This window comes from Malaclemys terrapin, chromosome 11, assembly GCF_027887155.1.
Source record: "Malaclemys terrapin pileata isolate rMalTer1 chromosome 11, rMalTer1.hap1, whole genome shotgun sequence".
Classification (NCBI taxonomy): domain Eukaryota; kingdom Metazoa; phylum Chordata; order Testudines; family Emydidae; genus Malaclemys; species Malaclemys terrapin.
This window is the reverse complement of record NC_071515.1, coordinates 52458366-52480694: the sequence shown is the minus strand read 5'-3', so window position 1 is coordinate 52480694 and position 22329 is coordinate 52458366. Positions and strand designations below refer to the sequence as shown.

Genomic DNA, 22329 nt, shown 5'->3' with positions numbered 1-22329 from the left:
AGAACAAAGAAGAGAAAAATGGCAGGACATAGATTTCAGTGCTAACACCTAAATCAGATTGTAATTTACACAGCCATTGCTAATAACACAAATCCTGATTCTGTTCAGCCTGGGGCGAAAGAATAAGATGTACTGTAAAGATGTAACCACAGAGAAAAAGTTAGGATATAGGCACCCAGAGTTCAGGAGAATCTCTGATCACGTTGATGAATCATGGACAGGATAGTAAAAAGCTCTGTGGGACATCTCTCATACATCCCCCAGAGGAGTAGAGTCTGTTTATCTTGAGTAGAGTCTGATTATCTTGATGTAAATTGCAATACAGAGCCATCTCCTTGTGTTACTTGAATATTCTATACAAAACATTTAAAGTGTTGTACTACTTAAAATTACTGCTTACTGAAACACTGCGGTAAATTGCTTAATCTACTGTAAGTAACTAGTATTCTCAAGGATTATTGCTTAGAGCATGTACCGTCAAAGTTTAAATAATGAATTGTGAGATTTGTCCGTGGTTTTATATGGTCATTTTGCACCTGTAGAAGACTGAGGAAGAAGGAAGTAACCATATCACATGGCTTAGAACTTGTCATGCATTTACAGTACACAGCTGCTGCCACTTCACATAAGTTTTGAAATCTTCAGATAAAAAGATAACAGAACTGAGACAACCAGGTGGCGACATACAACACAGGAAACATGAGGGAAAATCCGAGTAATTAGCGGCACATTTTCATCACTCTATTTAAAACACACTGAGTCAGATTCTCAGCCAAGATAGATCCCCTTTCCATTGATCTGATAGCGATGGCACAGAGAAGTCACTGAGCTGTCCTAATGAGCTGCTGTTGATTCTCTTAATGTGGGGAAAGTGGAATAGAGTCAGAATAACTGGCTTTATGCAACCCCTTCCTGGGTGCATCCCTCATACAGGGCCTGCATTGGGGTAGTAGAGGCATGTGACTGAAATGCTATTTGCCACAGCTCCCTAGCTGCCCTGACATCACCTTGGGAGTGATTACCAGTCAGTGTAAATTAGAGCAGCCATGAGGCAGACGTCTATAAAGAGAGTGTAGTATAGCATATGGTGCATAAAATATTTGTATCTGTCCACATAATTATGGCACCAAGCTAAAACACATTCTTCCATGAATAGGCTTTGTCTGTAATATATGTTTTCAATTTTAATTGAAGCAGAACATGAATTGCTGTTTCGTATTGACATCATTCATTACTCTATGCCATTTTTTCATCTTTTTAGTTAAAAAGAAAAAAGTAAGTGAATTAACATAACTGCCTGGGAAATTAACAACTTTCATTCCATACAGTTCTGTGCTGGATTTGAAGTAATGCCCTGAAGGAGGAAGTTCCTAGATTAGAGCAGTGTTCTCAGACGATGTGGTTTGTGGCACATTTCCTGGTCATCTGCCTATGAAATATTTTGAGAAACACATAGTGGGGAACAGGGTGGAGAGAAGTGACTCCAGAAAATGAACTTCTTCTTACAGATTTCAGAGTGATAGCCGTGTTAGTCTGTATCAGCAAAAAGAACGAGGAGTACTTGTGGCACCTTAGAGACTAAAATTTATTTGGGCATAAGCTTTCGTCCAATGAAGTGGGTTTTAAATAAATTTGTTAGTCTCTAAGGTGCCACAAGTACTCCTCGTTCTTTTTTCTTCTTACAGAGTGTCTCTGATTTTATGAATAACATTGGAGAACTACTAGTTTCATTCTTATTTGAAGAGGCAGATTACCTCACATCTGCCTACGCTGGGTTTCTTATATCTTCCTTTGAGGCATCTGGTACTGGTCACTGCCAGAGACAGGATATTGGACTAGATGGACCTTGGTTCTGATAGCAATTTCTCTGTTCCGATATTATAAATCTTCGGAGCCATGTAGGCCCTTCTACTGCCACGCTAAAAGAGTCTTCCCTGCTGCTAGTTCACTGAACAAGGAGTAAAATTAAGAGTTACTAACATTGGTATCAGAGTTCCTGGGCTCACAGGGCATGGGAGAATTGCTGATGAGATGGTCGTGATTCCTGAAGAGGTGGTGGGTTAGGAGGTTTCCTGCTGCTGCATCATTTGCTCCAGCTAATTGTTTTGGAGAAGTGAGGTGTCATTAGGCCTCTCAATCTGGTTTTAAACCAGACAGTCCTGCTTTTGTAATGTTTGTCTCCCAGCCAGTACTGAGACAAAACCAGACACGATTTTGTCTGGTAGCAGATACTATAATGGATAGCACACCGCTCTGCCCCTGCCAGTGTGACCTCACATACACTGTTCATGCAATGGGAAAGCGGGGTGGCATGCTCTTCAAAATCCTGTGCCCCGGTCGGCATGACCTAGAATGCAAGGTCATGCTGGAAGGGGCATGGCCACACTGGCAGGGGTATGCCTGTGCCATTCCTGGAAAATACCTGAATGTCCAGTATTCCAGGAATGTGCAAGTGGCCACCTGAGTGAGGTGACATCATCCTTGGGAGATCTGATTCTAATTGATGATTGCAAGCCTAGAGAAAAGATAGCAGGATGTTCCTGTTTTTGGACCAGAACAGCCCTGTCTAAGGCAGGAGACCATCCGAGGGAGAATGGTGAGAAAAGATTGACACAAGAGAAATAAAAAGCCCCAGTTCCTAGCTGCAAATTCTCTAGCCTTGGAGATTCCTTATTGTGGAGGGTAAACAGAAGGAATCTGGGTATCAGGAATGGTCTGAGTTAGATAACAGGGAAGGTGATAAAGTTTTTTGCATTTGGTAGGCTGCCCTAAGACTTAGGAAATTGTAGAGTTTTGCAATCCTATGGGAGAGTCAGGGCTATAGGCCTTTTCAGGTTTCTGGGCAGAGACTATTGTGAAGGGGACACAAATGTTGCGATGGTAGGGAACGTGTTACAAAGCATTTTCATGCCCCCTGATGGCTAGCTCTTGCATGACATTGCAGTCTCAGAGAAGGCTCACTTCCCAACCAGGGTGTCTTCTGTATTTGAAGCTGTTGGTGGTATGGAGTAACAGAAAGGATAAAAGTAGGAGGCCTACAAGGAACACAATGGTTGGTTGAAAATCACAGGACTGCCACCAAGATTGGCTATTTTGCTGAGTCATTACTAGAGCTGTATGTTGTTTTTGTAATGAAACCCAATATCAGGAAAGTATTTAACCAAAAGGCTCCTGTTTTAAGTATTTGTTACCATCATGGTGCAGGTTCACAGAGAGATTCTCTGAGGTTCATCAACTTTTTGGAGCAAGATGGGGCCTTGATTGGAGTGAGTGGGTGCCTCATTTCCAGTGAGCATGGCTCAATATGTAGTTGTGGGTGCAGAGCATGGTAGCTTCACCTGAAATCAGGCCAAATTTGGTGCTTCGCCTAAGCTTCACTTTAAAAATTTGGGTTGATTGTAACTTGAAACTCAAAGTGAAACTCAGGAGAGTCAAATCCTTGGGGACTAAAATCAGAAAATAGTTTTTTACAAAGCCTGAAAAACCAAATCCCATTTCTCTCAGATCTAGGGTGATGTCTTGACTCTGTTGAAAACAATGGTAAAACACCCTTTCACTTCAGTGGGGCTAGGATTTCATCCCTGGTTATTACCACAGTCAAATGAGAACCATTTTGGCATGTTCCCTGACTGAAGTTCGTATCTCAAAGAGAGTCCACGCTCAGAAGCTGATGTCTTCACACTATGCTGCACAAAAGTAAACAAATCAGAGCCATTAAAATGCTCTAGGCGTTAAGATAAGATCTATAATCACAGAAGAACCCTGGAAGGATTTATTCCCCTTTATACTTGCATTGAACAAGCCTTACTTGTACTCTTGAAAATAAATAATCTACTTCATTTCTAAAACCAAAATTAATTATTAAGCCTTCTGCCCTGAGTTGAGGTTACTGATAAAAGATCTACAGTTCACACTCAATTATTTTCACCTTGACACTACTTTCTGGAACCCAGCCTTCCTTTTCACACCTCCTGCATCTTGACTTCTGACCTCTGTACAATCACTTTTTTATGAATCTTTTAAAGGGAAATGATGTGAAACTATTTTTTCCATGAATCACGGCAGATTGTGGAGATAGTGCATTATGGAATAGATAGATAGCTTAACTGCAACATCAACATAGACCAGTGGCTGACATTTAAAGCCCTGAACATTAGAGACTAGACTACAAGTACCCAGTTATCCTTTGGCCGATAGCCTGGGCATAGTTTTAAAGGCGCAATCAGTCATCACAAATGGCAGAATTGTTCAGACAACGGATTATTTTAAAGGGTATTTTCTGCATGTTGAGTTCAGCTCTCAGATGGATTATTGAGTTCAAAGTCTATTTTACTGATAAAGAAAAACTGAGAGGCAGTTTGATTGTGGTAGAGGCTGAGGGGGTTGAGAATGGATTGTGATTTCTCTTTGACGATACATTACTGATTATTTAAAATAAGTAGCTGATAAGCCCCAACCTCTGGTTAGCTGTTTGATCAAGGACAGGTAGTTGAAAAATAACTTCTTTTGCTGTGTATTACCATAGAGGGCCATTAAGTCTTTGGCAGCAGTTGTCATGATTTCTTCACCCCAAGCACTAGTATATTCAATGTCTCTTTTCTTGCAGATGCCCATTTTTAGACAGAGAAGCTCCATTTATTGGAGACTTCACATTTACATTAAAACCAGATTATTACTATTTTCTTTTTGTACAATGGAATCATAAAGCTTTTCAAAGAAACCTGTTGTGATTAAAAGATGGGTTATTCTTAAGACACGGTCGTATAATGTTGACCCAATAAGCAGTATTACATTATAAAGGTGTAAGATTTCATTTATCCGAGTCATTTTGATAAAATGAAATGGATTAAAGGTCATTCTGTAAACACCAGATATTGAGCAATGAGCTTAAGCGAATGCATATACATTGGTGGAGAAGTCAGATGCTTCCTATTCCACTGATATGATAGGAGAAAGTTAGCATTATTAACTTGTTACAGAGCATCTGAAGAATTCACATAGATTGGCTAGGTCCCTAACAGAAGTGCTGGTGGCTTGATGGCTCAGCAGACTGGTAAAGGCGGAAACACATCCTTCCACTCATATCACCTGCTGAAATCTGGCCTAGATCATTAGTGATCAAAAGTTGTCACCATCTGACACAGGTTGATGCTGTCATTTCATTTCTCAGTGGAGACACAAGCAAATACTATCAGCCTGGCTGTTCATCTTAATAGAGAGACCAACGACTGAACAGAGCTGACCCCTCATTCAGATTAGAATGAGGTACATTAGTGGTGAAAGTGTGCGGTGTCCTTAATGCACATGTCATCTAGTACAGAGGACATCAGTAGCTAGGGTAGCCAGGCGAACACCTATCATTGGCACTAAATCCATGTTCAAAACGAAGGAGAAACTCTGTGGTTGGCAAGACTTTGGTTTAAAATTTAACTTGAGCAATTTTTTCAGTCACTGAAACCAACCAGGTAAGCAACCATGGTTTGTCAAATCATATTAGACCCCAAATGACTGTTTTACAAGGTGCAGGGCTCTGAAACTGTCAATGGTTCTGGGCTCTGTTCTCTTTGTACTCTGTGTACTTACTTAACTTACATTAATACTAAGGGTGATACAAGTGAACAAGGGAGGAGGTAGGTTCCTAAGGCAGAAGAAGAACTGAATATTTTAGGAGGCAAAAGGATATTGGAAGTGACATGGCTTTCTGGTTTTAGATTGTCTGTTTTCCAGATTCAGGTGAAAAAGAAAAGCATCAAGTTCTACTTAGGACCCTACTGATAGGGAAAATATAGAATTCTGACATTTCCTTTTGCTACCAATATAGGTCTTACATTTTTAACTATGAGGCATAAATAACTGTCTTATAACTGTCTAAGTATTATGAGAGCACCCAAGACCATAATTAAGGAAACTCTGGGAATGGTTTTATGCTTATAGGAATTGTTGGTGACGTAAGTTCAGATTCTCATAGGGCCAAGTCATTTAGTGCTGAATGGTTCATCTTCCATACTAGGATTCCCTGCAGCAACCATGTCAGGATATTGTACCAACATAGTAGCTTGAAAAACACTAGATCGAGTCAGTTTCAGAGAAACTTTGTCCAGCTGGTATGTGTCATACTGTGATCAGTCCCAGGTAAATGAAATCAATTTACTGTAATGTTTTGTTCAGGCAACATTCAACTCCCCAATTAAAAATTATCCAGCAGTTCTTCACTGAGAGCAGATTTACCCGTTGTTCTTTTTAAAAATCACTGCCATTATTTTCCAGATTTTGCCCGTCTGTATTTCTGTTGCCTTTGTTGCTGTATATAAATTACAGCAATCTTGTCACCAAGGAACCAGGCTGTAGTTCCCTCTCCCTACCAGCCTGTCTTAACTGGATTGAACCAACTACTTCTCAACCAACAATAACTCAAGGTGTTTCTTCAGACACTGTGATAATGGGGAACCAGCATTGTCCACACCTGATGAGAAAGTTGTAGAGTTGGGTGACATCAGCACATTGATAGCACTGTAGCCCATAGCATTTGGAGTGCCCGCTCCAATGGTTTGATATATAGTATATGAAAAAATAGAAGTGATAGGATTTAGGCCTGTAACTCTCTGGGGGATAAGGAGCAGCTGCCCATCATGCAATCTGGGATCTGTTTGAGAAGAATGAGTGCAGCTAATTCCATCCACCCAGGCAAGGTCCTGAGCTGGGTCAACAGCCCCTTGAGATAGGATGGTGTCATGATCTGCTAGTAAATCTAATAGTTGCTGTTGAAGTACGCTGGCCAATATTTCCTTGGTAACATTGTTGAGGAAAGGGATTTTAGAGAGACACTAGTGTTGGTGAGGCAGCCAGCGCTGAGTGAATGTTCATTGAACACTGGCTGTACCACGGAATGAGTGCGGCTCCTTTGGAAGCACTGAAATCCTCTGTCACACACACACACAGGAGGTGAGCACAGTCAGGCCCTTACTCCCTTAGGGCACATTTGTGCCATTGTTTCATGAGCAGGTATCTCAATAAAGTCAATGGGAGACTTGTGTGTGGGTGGCAAGTTAATCAATGACAGGCTTGGATTCCTATGATCATGTGTATAATCTCAAGAGTTTGGACAATACATTCAACAATTTTTCTTTACCTGTTCTATGAGTTATGGCCACAAGAATTGAGTCAATAATATTCACTATGTTGTGTCTTTATTTTATTACTTATTCAAACAAACAAACAACTTTACCTCCCCCAAGAAGCTCAAACACACAAGCAGATTATCCATGTGGCTGTGCTGGGGTAATTTGTGTTCTTCCTCATTCCATTACTTCCCCACAATTTGTCTTGGGCACTCAATAGGTCATGCCTGAAATGTAGATGGTATGATCTTTGGGGCAAGGAATGTCCCACTTTGTCTTCTGTGAAGTGCCTAGCACCATTTTTGCCACTATAAAATAAATATATAATAATAATTAATAAATTGTATACATCACCCCCACTCCACAGTCTTTAAGCATTAGTATAAAAAAACCTACCGTTTTACTGAAAATTAAGGATAGGCTAATTTACTGCCTATGTAGCTGATAAATAAGGGTTGACTAGAATTGTTAGATTTTGCTTTCCTCATTGCACGTTAATAAGTGCTGTTGCTGTTAATATGAGTTTCATACATACGGAAGGTAGGATAGATCCCATTGTGATCTATTAGCTTTGTTTTATCTCATTCTAAATCTCTGGGATTGCAGTAAGAGGAACTGATGACGACTATATGGCATGAAATTACAAACTGGCTTACATTTCTGCTCTTAAGTTTTGGAGAGCTGAATCTGAATTTTAAATTCGAAGTACGTGTGGTAAAAAAAATAAGTTCAAATGGTTTTAAACCCCTTGCCATATAAATTTTTATTTTGGAAACAGATTTATCTTGTCAGCAACTATTAACAGCCAAAAATGGGATGGGGGTGGGAGGAGGAAATATAAAGAGAGAGCGAAAAGGGTACAGTGTTTTTTAACCTATCATTTGTGGTAACTGAAGAATGTGAATGTCCTGTGAAAAGCAATGTCTCAGTGTCAGTCAGGCAGTGCAGAATCCCAGAGTTCAGCCAGTAGTTTTGTGTTTGTAGTCATAAACACTAGAAACAGTTGCATAGTGCTATATGCGAGTGCAAGAAGGAAATGGCACGTGTCCATCCCTGCATAGGGAACTGACACAATCAGTGCATCTACTGATGCTAAATCTTTCTAAAGGGGATGGGATTCAAGCAACGATCATCCTTCCCCTTTTGCATTAGCTAGTGGAATCGAATCAGCACAAGAGGAACACATACTGCATGCTGTAAATAGTATCTGTAGCTCCTACTCCAACATGTGCTCTACTAGGCTGCACAGAGAATTTCTGGCTGAGTAAACCAGGTCTCTAGGGGTATGTGCAACTGCTCTCAATGTAGGCTCCTATTTGAAAGATAAATATATACCTTAGTATTTCTTTAATAAAATATCAAATTCTGCAGAAACTGATGTGCCATCAGTACTCCATGTTGTGATGCATCTGCATAGATACCTAGTGTAGCATCTATTGTTTTTATCGCTGTAATTCATTGCAAGCTCCTATCTAATTTGTCAGTCTGTGATTCACAGCTACTTACTTGATTGACAAACCGGCTTTTCACTCTTGTTATCTCTGCAGAGTTAGCATAGCTACAGAAAAGTGTGCTTGATTCCATTCCATCTTGTTCAGCAGCAATCAAATTGCCAGTGAAATTCTTGTTGCAGAATCTTTATTACTGGGGATGCTGTGAAAGCCAGAAAAGAACCCAGCCTGATTTTCAGATCACAGGTTGAATTTTCAGTCTCGGTAGAAGACATATACAGTAGAATGTCAGCAAAGATCAAATCTTCTCTGAATATGGAGTTCTGGGGGTACCACTCACTGAAACACAGATCAATGAGATTTTCCTGTTGGGCCAGTGTGAGTGATATTGTATCCCCTACAGGTTAACACCACGGAACCCCCTGACTTTTCCCTGATAGCCAGTAATGCCTTGAAATATGAGTAGAGCACTTACAGTGGGCTGGTACTTTGCTACTCCATAAACCTGAGCAGTCCATGGCAGACCTCATCTTTGAGAGTCCAATCCAAAGCCCACTGAAGTTAATAATGGCTATCTTTTCACTGACTTCACAAGGCTTTGGCTCAAACCCTTAGTGCAGATTAGTGAATTTCCACAGTACAGGATTGCAGGATATTATTTTTAGGCAACAGCTTCTCAGAGTATAACCAAACTCTTTACAATCATCAGCTAACAAAGTTAAGAAAAAATATTTTCTTGGGTGGACTAAAGACTATGATAAAGATATTTAAAATGAAGACAAAGCCTGAAATAAAGCCACTGGGTGAATTGTATTTAATGGAGAACTCATTGGAATAGAAAAGCTCAATATCTAAGGTTCAGAAGGTCATAAGAAAAGAGGAAAATAATATATTGGCATAACTTTTGCTCTACTATTTAATTACATACTGTGTCTTGTCAGGCATGGCACAAAGCCAAGAATATGTCAGAGATCAGAGAATTTAAATTAATATTATCTATTAAAAAGGAAGATGTCAGGTGTTCTACTCAGTAGGGATCTGATAAACGGAGACACTTTTTCTATCTGAATAGAAATTAATCACTTTTAGATGCTATGCAGAGATATTTTCAATCTGTTGGGGTTAACACTTGAAAAACATGTTCATTAGGCTTGCATACAGATAGCATGTTTCTAAGCTGTAAACCTGCAGTACAGTTGTCTCCAGTAAACCCTTCACTTAGAATGGAGCAGAGCTGCTGAATTAGAGGAGTGTGGTTTAGTGACCTGGGCTCAAAAACAAGAGTCAGAAGCTTCTGAGTTCTAATCTTGGCAGTGACTAATTTTGTGGCCTTGGGAAAGTCACTTAACCTTTCAGTTTCTCCATCTGTAAAATGGGAATAATAGTCCTGAAGGGAGGCTGAAATTGAATGAATAAATAAATAGCTGGCTGCACAGTGCTTTGAAGATGAAATGCTAAGAATTGAAGATGATGAAGTTGGCAAACTGCCCAAATGCTAGCAGGTTGTTGTTCAATTATATGTGGCTGCCTTTCCTGGATCCTTCAAATGAACAATGCTTCTTATTCATATGACATTTGAAAGATCCCTTTGAAGCGAAATGGGAGTGGTAAGTAAGGAACTAAACCAAAATACGATAAAGTGCTGTTGTGCACAAAAATATTATTTCACAGATTGAAAATAACACTGGCTTGGCTTCTAGAACTTGTTATATTCAATTTTGAATCAGTTCTATTACACTGTAGCAGAATGGTTAGCTGTGTGTTATGTACCACTGTCCAGAAAGCAGGTAATTCCCAGATTTACAATAATGTAAAACATTCATTTGCAGGTCGAATGAGAGGTAAAATATCAGTTAATAAAATCCTGTTCTGATTAGCATCTTGTCTTGTTCCTCTCACTTGAATTCTGGCATAATTTTAGTGGCTGCTTTCCTTTTATAAATGCAAGAGGTACAAACCAATGCTTTATGCATTTTGAATGCTTCTTGGAGTCTCAGATAGCAAATAATATAAAGCATTAATCTCTGACTATATCAATTTGTGACATTAGCTTCTAATATAAAACAGCTGAATCAGGGGAAAAACAAGGTGATAGTCATAGTCAGGATGGTGTGATTTTAAAGTCTGACCCCTTGTGACCTTCTAGGACTGGAAGCACTTTTATAGACTAATAAAAATGTCTTCAGGGTTAGTAAACATTTCCAACTACTGATCATTGATTAGAAAGAAACATGTTTGATGCCTGCTGTTACTGATAATGACTTATTTCGTGTCTTTCAACTCAAAGAATTGCTTTGCACAATAAGGAACTACTTTAAAAAAACATTCATTGCTGTTTTAAAGATGATTATGTCAGTAAATAATTATTGATAGACTTTGAGAAAACAAATCAAAACAGAGAAAAGATCAGCACTGTAAACTATAATAAATTTGCTAATTAGAGTCCTCTAAGTGTCTCGGTTTAGTCTCAGAAGACTAAAAATATTAAAATTGGCAGCTAGGAAAAGCTTGTATTAACATATAATGCCTGATTATTAAATAAGTGCAAGGCAGCCAAAGAATAAAAGCTCTGCTCTTGAGAATTAGACTAAACATAGCCAAGCTATATCTCCATTGAAGAACTCCCAAGAAGAGAGGGGATAAACTGTTCAAACTAATGTGGAAAAAAGCCTTGTGATGTGCTCTGACCCTTTTCAAGATTCAAACTGTTCATTTTCAGGAAGAATTGAATTGGATACAATCTAATTTGTACCAATCATCATTCTGACTTGTAAATTACCTGCTTTATTTGTAAAACTGGCCTGCAATTTTGTGCCTGCTATTTTGCTCCTTCAGTTGTAGTTGCAAACGGTAACATTTGGTCATCTAGCTATCTGATTGTACATTGTTAACATTTTTTCTTGTAATTCATTGTAGACATAAATGTAGGCACAACATTGGAGGGCAATTTTAAAACTCAGTATCTCTAGATTTATAGCTGACCACTACTTCAACTGCTTTTGAACTGCACCTATAACTTGAGAAGTGGCAAGGACAATTGTTCAGCAGCGCACAGTGGGACAGATTCTTATTTATATTAAGGCCCCTTTACCTTGCTCTGGTAAGATAAGGGGGCGTTAGCAGGAGTTGATGTGGGTGTACGTTACTTTTAACTTTTTAATAACTTTTACTTTAAGTTCCTATTGTCAGAGTTACATAAAAGGGGCTTACCGTAAATGTGATCCGACCCAGTCACACTCTGTAAAGAGCACACAAAAAATAACGATACAGTGACTATATCCCAATTATTAGTTAACATCTTGCTATTCAAAGTAGTTTATTTTATAAAAATGTGCCCTTCGTACATCTTAGGGCACAATGTGTTCTTACTTCCTTGAGGGTTCCCTCTAGTTCAGCTCTGTCTGTGCGATCTCTGTTTCTTTACAGCCAGTTGCTGGGGGTATGTGTTCTGCATGGTTCAGAGCTTTACAGATGATTTCCATTAACACTAGAGGAGGCTGCATGAGTAAGCCTCTGCACATCATGTGGAAACATACCCTTAACTCCTTGCATCTGTCTACTGTAGGGCCTTTCACAACATACTGGTAGCAGCTCCAATTAGCAGCAATTTAACTACTATTAAGCAATTTCCTGGGTAATTGTATCCACACAGAGACAGACAATTCTAATGAAGAGAAGGTTTTTACAAACATTGAAGTTTCAAATACTTAATTCCATGACACTCTACTGGCCAGTTTCAGAGCTAGTGTAAACAGGTGCAACTCGGTTGAAGTCAGTGGAACTGTACCTCCTTATACCAGCTCTGAATAAAACCCTTTGTCTTGGTATGTCTTTGTTCTTTAATTAAAAGAGCATGGTCAAGGGTCAGAAGCTACAAATATGCCCTCTGTCCCATCACCCCAAACACATTTACTTTCCAAATATCCTGCTGATGTGGAAGAGACTCTCAGCCACTGAACAAGGCCCAAATCAGAGCAAATAGGTGATGAAGTCAGAATGCTCTGGGTTTTCTGTGCTAACACTGTAGGCTTGCTTGTGACCAAGCACCTAGATATGGAATGTGCAGCTTGTGTTAGTTTACAGGGAGGTGGGGATAAGGAAATGCACACTCACACCTGTTCCACCTGCAAGCCTTCATTGTCCATACAGGAAACCCCAAAGTCAAGGTACGGCCTATTTAAGTCACCTGACCTGACAGCTGTGTTGTTAAAACCATTGCTGCCCTTGATTTGGAAGCTGAGAAGGACTTTCTTATGAAAGAAACATGCCCTCCATTGCACCTTTCAGTACCATCCTGTTGCTTTAGCTTTAGAATGGGCAGTCCCATTCAGACAAAACAGGAATGCCCCAAAATGTAGCCCCAAACTTCAGATTCCCTTCCATTGAGTCCTAACTCCCCCTCTACTCTCCATTTTCATCCTGATCTAGTTCCTGATTCCTCTCCTGTCACTAAGTTCCAATTAAAAACATTTTAAGGCATTTCCGTTTTTGTGCCCCAGAGTGCACTGTGTAACTAGAGCCTTTGAAATTTCCTGCTATGGGTGGATTTTTAGAAGAGGTGTTCAGCACACTCTGCCCTCAGGAAGCTAGCAGCAAGGTGACTGGAGCCAAGCACAGAGACATAAGACCTGCTGGGTTCTCATGGATTGCTTGCGGGTTTGAACTGGAGTAAATGGTGGAGTCTCTGTAACTTGAAGTCTTTAAATAAAAATGTGAGGACTTCAGTAACTCAGCCAGAGTTATGGGCCTATTACAGGAGTGGGTGAGTGAGGTTCTGTGGCCAATGTGAAGGGAGGTCAGACTAGATGATCATGATGGTTTCTTCTGACCTTAAAGTCTTTGAGAAATAATAATAATAAACAACCATACTGGAATCAAATGAAAATTGTTCTTTTCTTTTAAATTCCTCCATGTCTTTCTTGTCTCTCTCAGCTCCTTCTGCTCATTTAATACTGGCCGCCTTTCTACTCTTTCGCACAATCTTTCCCCATGGGTACAAGAGTCTTCCCTTCTGCAGCTTCTCCTGCTCTGAGCAGCCTTCTTGTATCTTTACCTTATCAAACCAGCTAGACAACCCTAGGCCTTCTTTGTGTGCCAGAGCACAAGGATCAAAGAATTTGACAGCCCCCTGTGCAGGTGCCCACTAAGGAGAGCCCTGTTTCCTCCTTGTGTACCATAGAGGGGAAGTCACTGTCCAGCCCATAACCTATAAAACAGTAAAAACCCACTAGACTAAATGCAGTTATAACCCAAAACTATCCTTGAAAATGAGCACAGAAGCTTAGGGCCAGATTGTTTCAGTGTACTGGCCTGGGGAACTTTTGGGAGAAGACAGAGAGTCTATACGGAAGAGATGAGCTGTAGTTTAACTGAAGCAAAAGCCAGTTTCTAGCTCAGATATTAAAATCTGAGCTAGATATTTTAAGGAATATCCTTCCTTTGGAGGAAGTATTTAAACAAAGAGCTGGGAGAAAGCTGACAGGTGCTGAGGAGTCCTCAAGTTGAACAGCCATCTGCTAGGAATGTTTGCCATACATAGGTATTACTCTGTATTAGAGCTGAACTGGAGGATGGATAGGTTGAGATCACAGAAGTAAATTCCATGCAAGTGAAAGTATGTTAGATTAAGAAGTTAAATAAATGAAAACGGGCATCCGACCCAACTATAATAGAAGTTCATAAACCAACATGAGAACTTCCAAAGCAATGATTGGTGACCTATAGGGAAACATTCTACATAATAGGAATAGAGGAATAACATAATAGATATTTCTGAAGCATGGTGGAATGATAAATCAATACTTTGATACCTGGCTATAGTAACTGTACAGGAAGGATAGATTAAAACATGTACTACACTTAACAGATTCCGCAAAATCTAACAGAAAATAAACCATCTGTGTGGGAAAGCCATAGTAGATTTATACTGATACAAAATCCAGTGCATAAAAATGAAACTATAAAGCAGCATTTGACTACTAGCTTCCAGAACAGGAAAACAATAATATTGAGGGAGATCAAAGAGGCAATTAAGTCTAATAAACCAGTGATAATGAGTGACTTCATCTACCCACAAACAAACTGGTCAAATGTAACAGCAGAACAAGGTTCGTATTGCTTCTTGGACAGCTGGTTCTAAATCACACATGAAGAGATTGCCGGTATAGTAATGTTGGGTAAGTGTGTGATTTTGTTCATGACATTTCTATACCAACAAAAGCTCTATTGTAGATGCGGTTATACTAGCATAAAAGTTCTTTGCCATATACACCATTGTGCTCAGAGAACTGGCACACGCTATACCAGCAAGAGCGCTTTTTGCTACTATTGCATCTACACTAATATGTTTGACTGCAGTAGCTACATAGGCAAACCTTTTCTAGTGTAGATTAGGCTTTGGGCTCCTACTCTTTTTAGTAATAAAGATGAGGCCTGTCTGTGATTGAGATGTTAAAAGAGAAAGTGCCGATGAGACCTGATATATTAGAGAGCAACAAGTTACTAGGAGTGAGTGGTATATACTCAAAACTTCTTCAGGAGCTTAAGAATGAAGTGGCTTACAACTTCTGCTAACAAAAATATGTACTCATTAGAATCGGCTACAGAGGAGAGGAAGGGAACAAATGTCCACTATAAGATTTTTTATACCTTCCTTTTTGCACCTAGCATTTGGACCTGGCTAGCCAGAGATATGCAACTGGACTGGAGGCACCACTGGTCTGATCCACTGTTGGAGTTCCCCTGTTATGCCTCCTTCTTGCACAAGTGCTCTAGCCAGGAAGGTCTCAAAGAACCATCTTTAGGTACATCTGCATGGGGATGAAAGCCCTGTGGTACATCTGTGGCTGGTCCAGGTTAGCTTACTCAGGCTCGCAGAGCTTAGGCTGCAGAGCTAAAAATTGCTATGTAGACATTGGGGTTTGGGCTGGAGCCCTAGCTCTGGGACCTTCCATCATTGCAGGGTCCCAGAGCCCGGTCTTCAGCCCAAGCCTTGAATGTCTACACCACAGTTAAACAGCCCCTTAGCCCGAGACCCATGAGCCCGAGTCAGCTGGCATGGGCCAGTTGTGGGTTTTTAATTGCAGTGTAGACATACCCTTTGTAGCCCCCTGTTGAGAGGCCTGGTGCCATTGCAATTCCTGGTTAAGACACTGCTGCCTGCTAGCACATCCTGGGGTACAAGTCGCTCTGGCTCACGAGTCATGTACAGGCAGAGGAAAGCCTGGGTCCCCTTCCACACTGTAGGGCACATTTAATTAGTTGGCTAATCTCCCAAGAGATGGTTCAGGGAGTATGCTCCACCTGCACTTCAGTGAACAACTAGAAGGAATTGTGCCTTCCTGAGCCATAAACATTCTGTAGCTTCCCTCTCTGTTGTCCTGTGCTGGGAGGTTCAATCAGGCCCTTACTGAGAATTTATACAATTGCAATGGAGAAATGGAATTTGCAATGGAGAGTCATATCTGTTGGCTCTCCATCTCTTAGTCCTGGTGGGACAGAAGCTGAGTCAGGTGTTAGAGAGATCATGTAATTATTGCATAGCTGATCCGGGTCCTGTGCAGTTCTTTCAGCTCCTAGGTGGGCTTTAGCTACCAAACCTATGACAGCTGTAATCATAGCTGATCTTTTAAGTGGAATAATATCAATATAGAATAGAAATTCACAGAGCTGACCTGATAATGGGGATGGAAATGTTGTACCTATGTTAAAAGCCTAGATAATCTAGGAATTGATATCAAGAGGACAGGCAGTTTGGATTGGAGTATAGACCAGAAGGGAATAAATAGAAATGAAAAGTCTGATGTGATTGTGAATCATTGTTTTAAGGAAAACGACAGAGCTTTCAGCTCTCTTCAAGCAGAACTCTCCTCAGTTATCAATACATTCAACATTCAAACAGTGTTGGCAGATAGTGGTAGAAAAAGTTAGTTCCTGTGTGTGGTAAACATATTAGTGTGCAGGATTTGTGTTGACATAGAAAGTAGCATGTGGTATTATGGACATTGTGGATTTAATGCATATTGATGTAGGATAAACAAATACTTCAATGTTATGTGTAAGCATTGTAAAGTCCTGTAGACATTACAACACTGTGTAATTATGTAATCAGTCTGAAAATGAAAGGGAAACTTTTAATCATTTTTCAGTCTATAGGAGGTAAGAAAGCCAACAGTGTTACAAGATATAGTCATGGTTCTTGTCCATATGAAATACTAAAGCTGGAATGTAAAGCTGTCCTTCATTCTACTGGAAATTAAGGAAAAGGACTGATAGGGCATAATCACAACTAATCCGCTTCCTTCCTCCTCAGGTCATAATTTCGTGTTATTACCCAGGGCTTTGCTCAGTGAAGATGCATTCACATACACACTGTCAAGTTAAATACGTACTGGAAAAACTGATTTCTCAAGGAGAATAAAAGCATCGGCATCTTAAGGAGTGAAAGTAAAATTTCTCATGGACGCAGATAGAAAGGTTCTTCCAAATGTCCAAGACAGTACAGAAAATGGAAGAGAGGTCCGGGGTAGGGGTAGGGAAAGTGTAAGAAGTATAAAATATCCCAGGTAACAGAGCCCACCAGTGCTGTACCCTGGTAACTCTTTGATTTGTGCTTGTCGCCCTTACATGTACTTTACAGTCAGTGTAAACACCAATGATCCTGTGCAAGGATGCCAGCATCAGACTGAAAGTATGTGAGTAGTGAGTATTCAGAATACTCTTGACAACTATAATGAGGGCTGTTAACTCCAGCTGGACACCCCCTCAAAAGCCTTTTTAAAAGGAGTCAATATTAGAAAGGCAAATGCTGTGTCTAATTTTTTCCAGGCTACTCGCTACTTCAGCCTCTTCCCCCTATAGTTTTGTGAATCATATATACCCTATGACAGGAGAACGTTTGCCTATGGGTGGTATTTTGTATGGTATAAGTTTCAGTCAGTTTAGGACATCTGAACAGATTGTGGTATGAGAAGTGTCACTGTTACAGTTAGCGCTCCCCCTCCCCTCCTTTGATAGGCCTTGTGTAAACACACACAAAGATGTGGTCCCTGCCTGGAAGAGCTTGCAAACTAATTTATAATTTAAAAAAATCACCTATAAAGTTAACAACCCCCATTTCCCGTTTCTTGAAATACGAATAACTGTAAAAATGTGGGTTCTTCCATAAAGGAAACCACCTTGGCCTGTCCGTTATGTTTTTAATGTCATTCCTAAATGTGTGCCAGCCCGTGTGGTGACATCTTTTAAACAAACCTATACAACCATCTCTCTTATACTTAATTCTTCCAGAGCTTTCAGGCAAGTGAGGTTTATCTTACAGTTTCAGATATATGCAGCTGAATTTTATAATATATAGTTAGAATATACAGTGAGTCACTGCTTAAATGTCTGATGATTATGTGCTCTCTGCAGGAAAGATTTCAAGTGAAGAATCCTCCACATACATATATCCAGAAATTAAAGGGCTATCTCGATCCAGCAGTAACCAGGAAGGTAAGAAGTATTCTGTGTCCTTTAGTATGCTCTCACTTCTGCACTAATAGGCAGAATCATCCTTGATTTGAGTTCCTCCCTGTGTGTGAAAGGCCTTGTAAAAATCTTGAAGTCCATGTCTCTACTACAGCGGCACAGCTATGCCATTGTAGCTGTGCCGCTGTAGTGCAGACGCTTCCTACATTGATGGAAGGGGTTTTTCCATTGATGTAGGGAATCCACCTCACTAACAGGTGGTAGTTAGGTCCACGGAAAAATTGACCTGGCTGTGTCTACAGTGTGGGTTAGGTCAACCTAACTGCGTTGTACAGGGCATGATATTTTTCATGGCCCTGAGTGACGTAGCTATGTCGGCCTAAGTTTTAGGTGTAGACCAACCTTAAGAAAGTCTCCCAGATTCCAGTCCTAACAAAACAAACAGAATCAAAGAGAAATTGTTAGAGCATTGTAGTTTTCACAGTTCAGCAGGCAAAGAGCTAAATAGGTGTTGCAAATAAAAGAAACATTTGGCATAAGGAAAGATGGATTTAATGACTTGTGGGTGCAGCAAATAGCCCAGGTTATTAATGGATTACAGAGCCTTGTATCTCATGATTCCTACTTCAATTCCAGCCACTGCTGGTGGAAAATGAAAGCTGTTGCCATCTGATAGCTTTTTTCTCAGCTATGTGAAAGGAATGTTGTGTTCTCAGTGCAGTTCCTAGTGGCTGTTCGTCCACATAACAAAAACTATCACTTTTGGCACTAGTTGACCCTTTCTTGGCAATCTCATCAAAGAGGTCATGGGGTGAATGGGAATGGAGGGTGAACAGCAGACCTGAAATGAACTCGAGACCTAGATGGATATGTCTACGCTATTAACGCTACAGTGGCATAGCTGTAGTGCTGCAGTTATGCTGCTGTCGTGTGGACGCTTGCTACAGTGACAGAAGGGGTTTTTCTGTCATTTTACTTAATCCACCTCCTTGAATAGCTAGGTTGTCAGAAGAATTCTTCCATCAATCTAGTGGTATCTACACCTGGGCATAGGTCGACTTAACTGCATCTCTCAGGGATGTGAAGTTTTATGTGTAGACCAGCCCTATGTTTGAGATGGACTACCAGTGTTTGCCTAAAACAGCCCACCAACGATCAGCACTTGATCCTCTTTTTTTAGAGAACTGATCCCACCTCCTTTACAATTATGTAGGGTAGGGTAATGAACCGCCTGCCTCAGTATGTCAGCAGAGGTCCTGTATTCCTGCTAACAGGAGGAGTGTTTTAGGTGAACACTGTTACTTAGTCCTATTCTGGTCTTTCTGGGGTCAAGATGGAGGCACATTGGCAGCTCAGTTGGGGAAGTTTGCATAGCTGTTGTCCTGGCTATCCTGTGGATAAAAAGAGGAGTTTAGTCTCTGGGGTTTTGAAGATGGTAGAGAACATTCACAAGGGGCCTCATCCCAATTTGCTTTCAAATATATTTCAGATCACTGGTATTTATTTACCTCAGCTGTTTGCTCATGTTCTGTGTTGTTGTTTTTAACAGCTTTTTTCTTTTTTTAAAAAAAAGAAGGTAACCAGAACATAGCTCCTATCAATGACTGGTTCTCCTTCTTCCAGCTTAAACAATCACTGCTTTGTGTTGCGATACAATTAGCTTAATTGGTGTCTTGTGGTAAAATACATATCCTACCACAATGCTCCAAGCCCAGGACCAACCACATACTGCAGTTGAGGTGGGCCTATGTTATTGAAGAAATACAATGGGGCATACACTAGGTATCATTTTCTTTCCTATTGGCCTTCATTAGCTCATGTCTTCAAGGCTGCAATAAAAGTATATTCTAACACAATGCCTTTCTTGTTGTGGGAAGTGACAAGAAGGAAATGCCATTCTTAACTTTAAATTTGTCAACAGCTGATTATAGTAAAAAGAGAAAGGAAAAAAAAATAAACCAAACGGTAAACAGGGGCTTTGTTTTTTCCTGGAGGATTTTTCAGATTCATGTAGTGTTTGGTTTGCTCTGTGGTCAGTCCATGAGCACATTAAAACCTTTTTTGTCCTAGTGCGATTGTTAAGTTAAAAATAACTTAATCAAGTTTCTCTCTTTTGTTTTATTTTATCTAACTAGTCAGCCCAGACCGCAAAGGGGAAAGATTTACAATTGGGCTCCCTGGACTGATGGTTGGGGGACTATTCACATTACCATAATTATTGCTGTAATTAAGGTTGTGTCAGCATTTTCTATCCTGAACGCTTGTATGGTCAGGAGGAGGTAGTTCCAAACACTGCTGTATAATATTCATTTGGGGTTGTAGCTGGGTATGCAAAGTCTCCTCCTGGAAAAGTAGCTATTTTTCCATGTGAGCTGCATTTTCAAACACTTAGGTTAGCCATGTTGAAATTATATATTGCTAAACAAATCACAGTCTGGTGGCTTCTTATAATCTTATAAATTACAGAAAACTTAATTTTCTCTGCTCCAGGTTGCAAACAGCAACCCAGTTGGAGGATAATGACCATGCAACAGGCAGTTGTGGAACATTCTTCCCACCTCTGTCTCTCCCCCATGCCAGCTTTCCCATCGCCACTGCAACACTAGACTTTGTCTTCATTGCAAACAGAAAAGAGATGTGCTTTTACATCACGACACAGCTATATCGAGGGAAGTGGAGTCCCCACAATGACAGAAAATCCCCCTCCGTTTCTGTAAGAAGAATCTACACTACGGTGCTTTGGCGCATAGCTATGGCACCGTTGCTGTGCCACGGTAGTGCCATAGTGTAGACATGCCTCAGTCTGATCAGCAATCAGCATTCGTTGATATAGTAAGAAACATACAGGAACATTTCCTCTCTCATAAGAAAAATCCCCAAAGAGATTAAAGGCGAAAAACCACATTCAGTGTAACACAGACCAGTGTTATACAATTCATGCTCTTCATTCACATCACTGGACCATTCAAGATAAGGATAGCGTTGGCTTGAACTCTGAATTTCTTGGGTTCATGTATTCCTGCTCTTGCTGCCACTGGTGGAACTCCACCGATGGGAGATATTCAAAATAAAGCAAGATTATTAGAGTGTTCTGTACTGTATTGTAATCCAGTAGTTTACATATTTGCATTTGATCTGAGCTTCCTTCCAGCCTCTAATTTTGCACCTACAAATAATCACAGCACACAGATGATAGGACTGAGATATCTGGTTATTTGTTTGCACCTACGAATCAGGTAGTTAGATGTAAATGCCAACGACTCTTGTGTTGTGGAGACAAGATTGCAGGTGCAAAATTATTGGCCATTGCTGAAAATCAGGTCCCTATGCTGGAACTGTCTGTGAAATATTTGGTGCTAAAATAGAAATTGTATTGTAAAGAAATATATATACCTTTACAGAATTTTAATTCTCCTTTTCCCTTCCACACTTTCAAATGAGGAAACTACTAGTTGGAAGCAGGGGTTATTTTTCTGAGTGTCTTTTAGTTGCTAGTCTGATTAACAGTCTTTCATTTCTTAGGATTTGGAAATGTTCTCAATATATTTTAATATTTAACACGTTCTGTCTCCTATGGGATTTTGGCATTTTTGAATAGCATCATGTGAGTCCAAATATGTTTCTTATGTATTTTCCCCCCAACTGAATTACAGAAATTCAGAAGACGAGTCCAAGAATCTACGCAAGTACTACGAGAACTGGAAATTTCTTTAAGAACAAATCATATTGGGTAAGACCTATTAATAATACCATGATTTGGGTCTTTATGTCTACTGACTGCTAGCTTTGGGCAAATATCTCCATGCTCTTTAAGGAATGAGATGTCCTAATGTATCAGTCACTAAAGATTAGAAGGCTGGGATTTGGGCTGTGCAGTACATTAACATGTTAGCTGGTCATCCTTGAAGGCTCACTTTTAATCTGCTCAATGTGGGCCCAATCCAATTGCCTTTGAAGTCAGTGGGAAGACTGCCATTGATTTCTTTAAGAGCTGTATCAGGCCCTGGGGTAAATCAGAAGAGAAATGAGACTGATAGGGTCTGCAGTTTAGTCAGCCATTCCCCCCCTCCGCCCCTTGATTTATAGCTTCTGCTCAGGAAATCTCAGGTCTGGAATAGTAATATTTTGCAGAGGAGCAATGAAATGTTGCTTTTGAAACTTCCGCATGCCATGTTTGAATAATGCCTTATTGCTAGTTAATGCTATCAATGTTTTACATTCACAAGCACAAATCTTTCTTCAAATATTAATAGGAAAATTAATTTTGGAGAACTGGCTTTTTTAATTTCACG

The 22329-nt window shown here is 40.1% G+C and overlaps 1 protein-coding gene across 4 annotated transcripts in view; it reads left to right on the top strand.

The window, feature by feature from the left end:
• FMNL2 (formin like 2) overlaps window positions 1-22329 on the top strand; it is a 270726-nt gene that overhangs the window by 151004 nt on the left and 97393 nt on the right. For all 4 annotated transcript variants that reach the window (XM_054044088.1, XM_054044091.1, XM_054044089.1 and 1 more), the window contains exons 3-4: window positions 17981-18061; window positions 21691-21767. In XM_054044088.1, the coding sequence (XP_053900063.1) occupies window positions 17981-18061; window positions 21691-21767 (158 nt within the window). The remainder of the gene's footprint in view (window positions 1-17980; window positions 18062-21690; window positions 21768-22329) is intronic.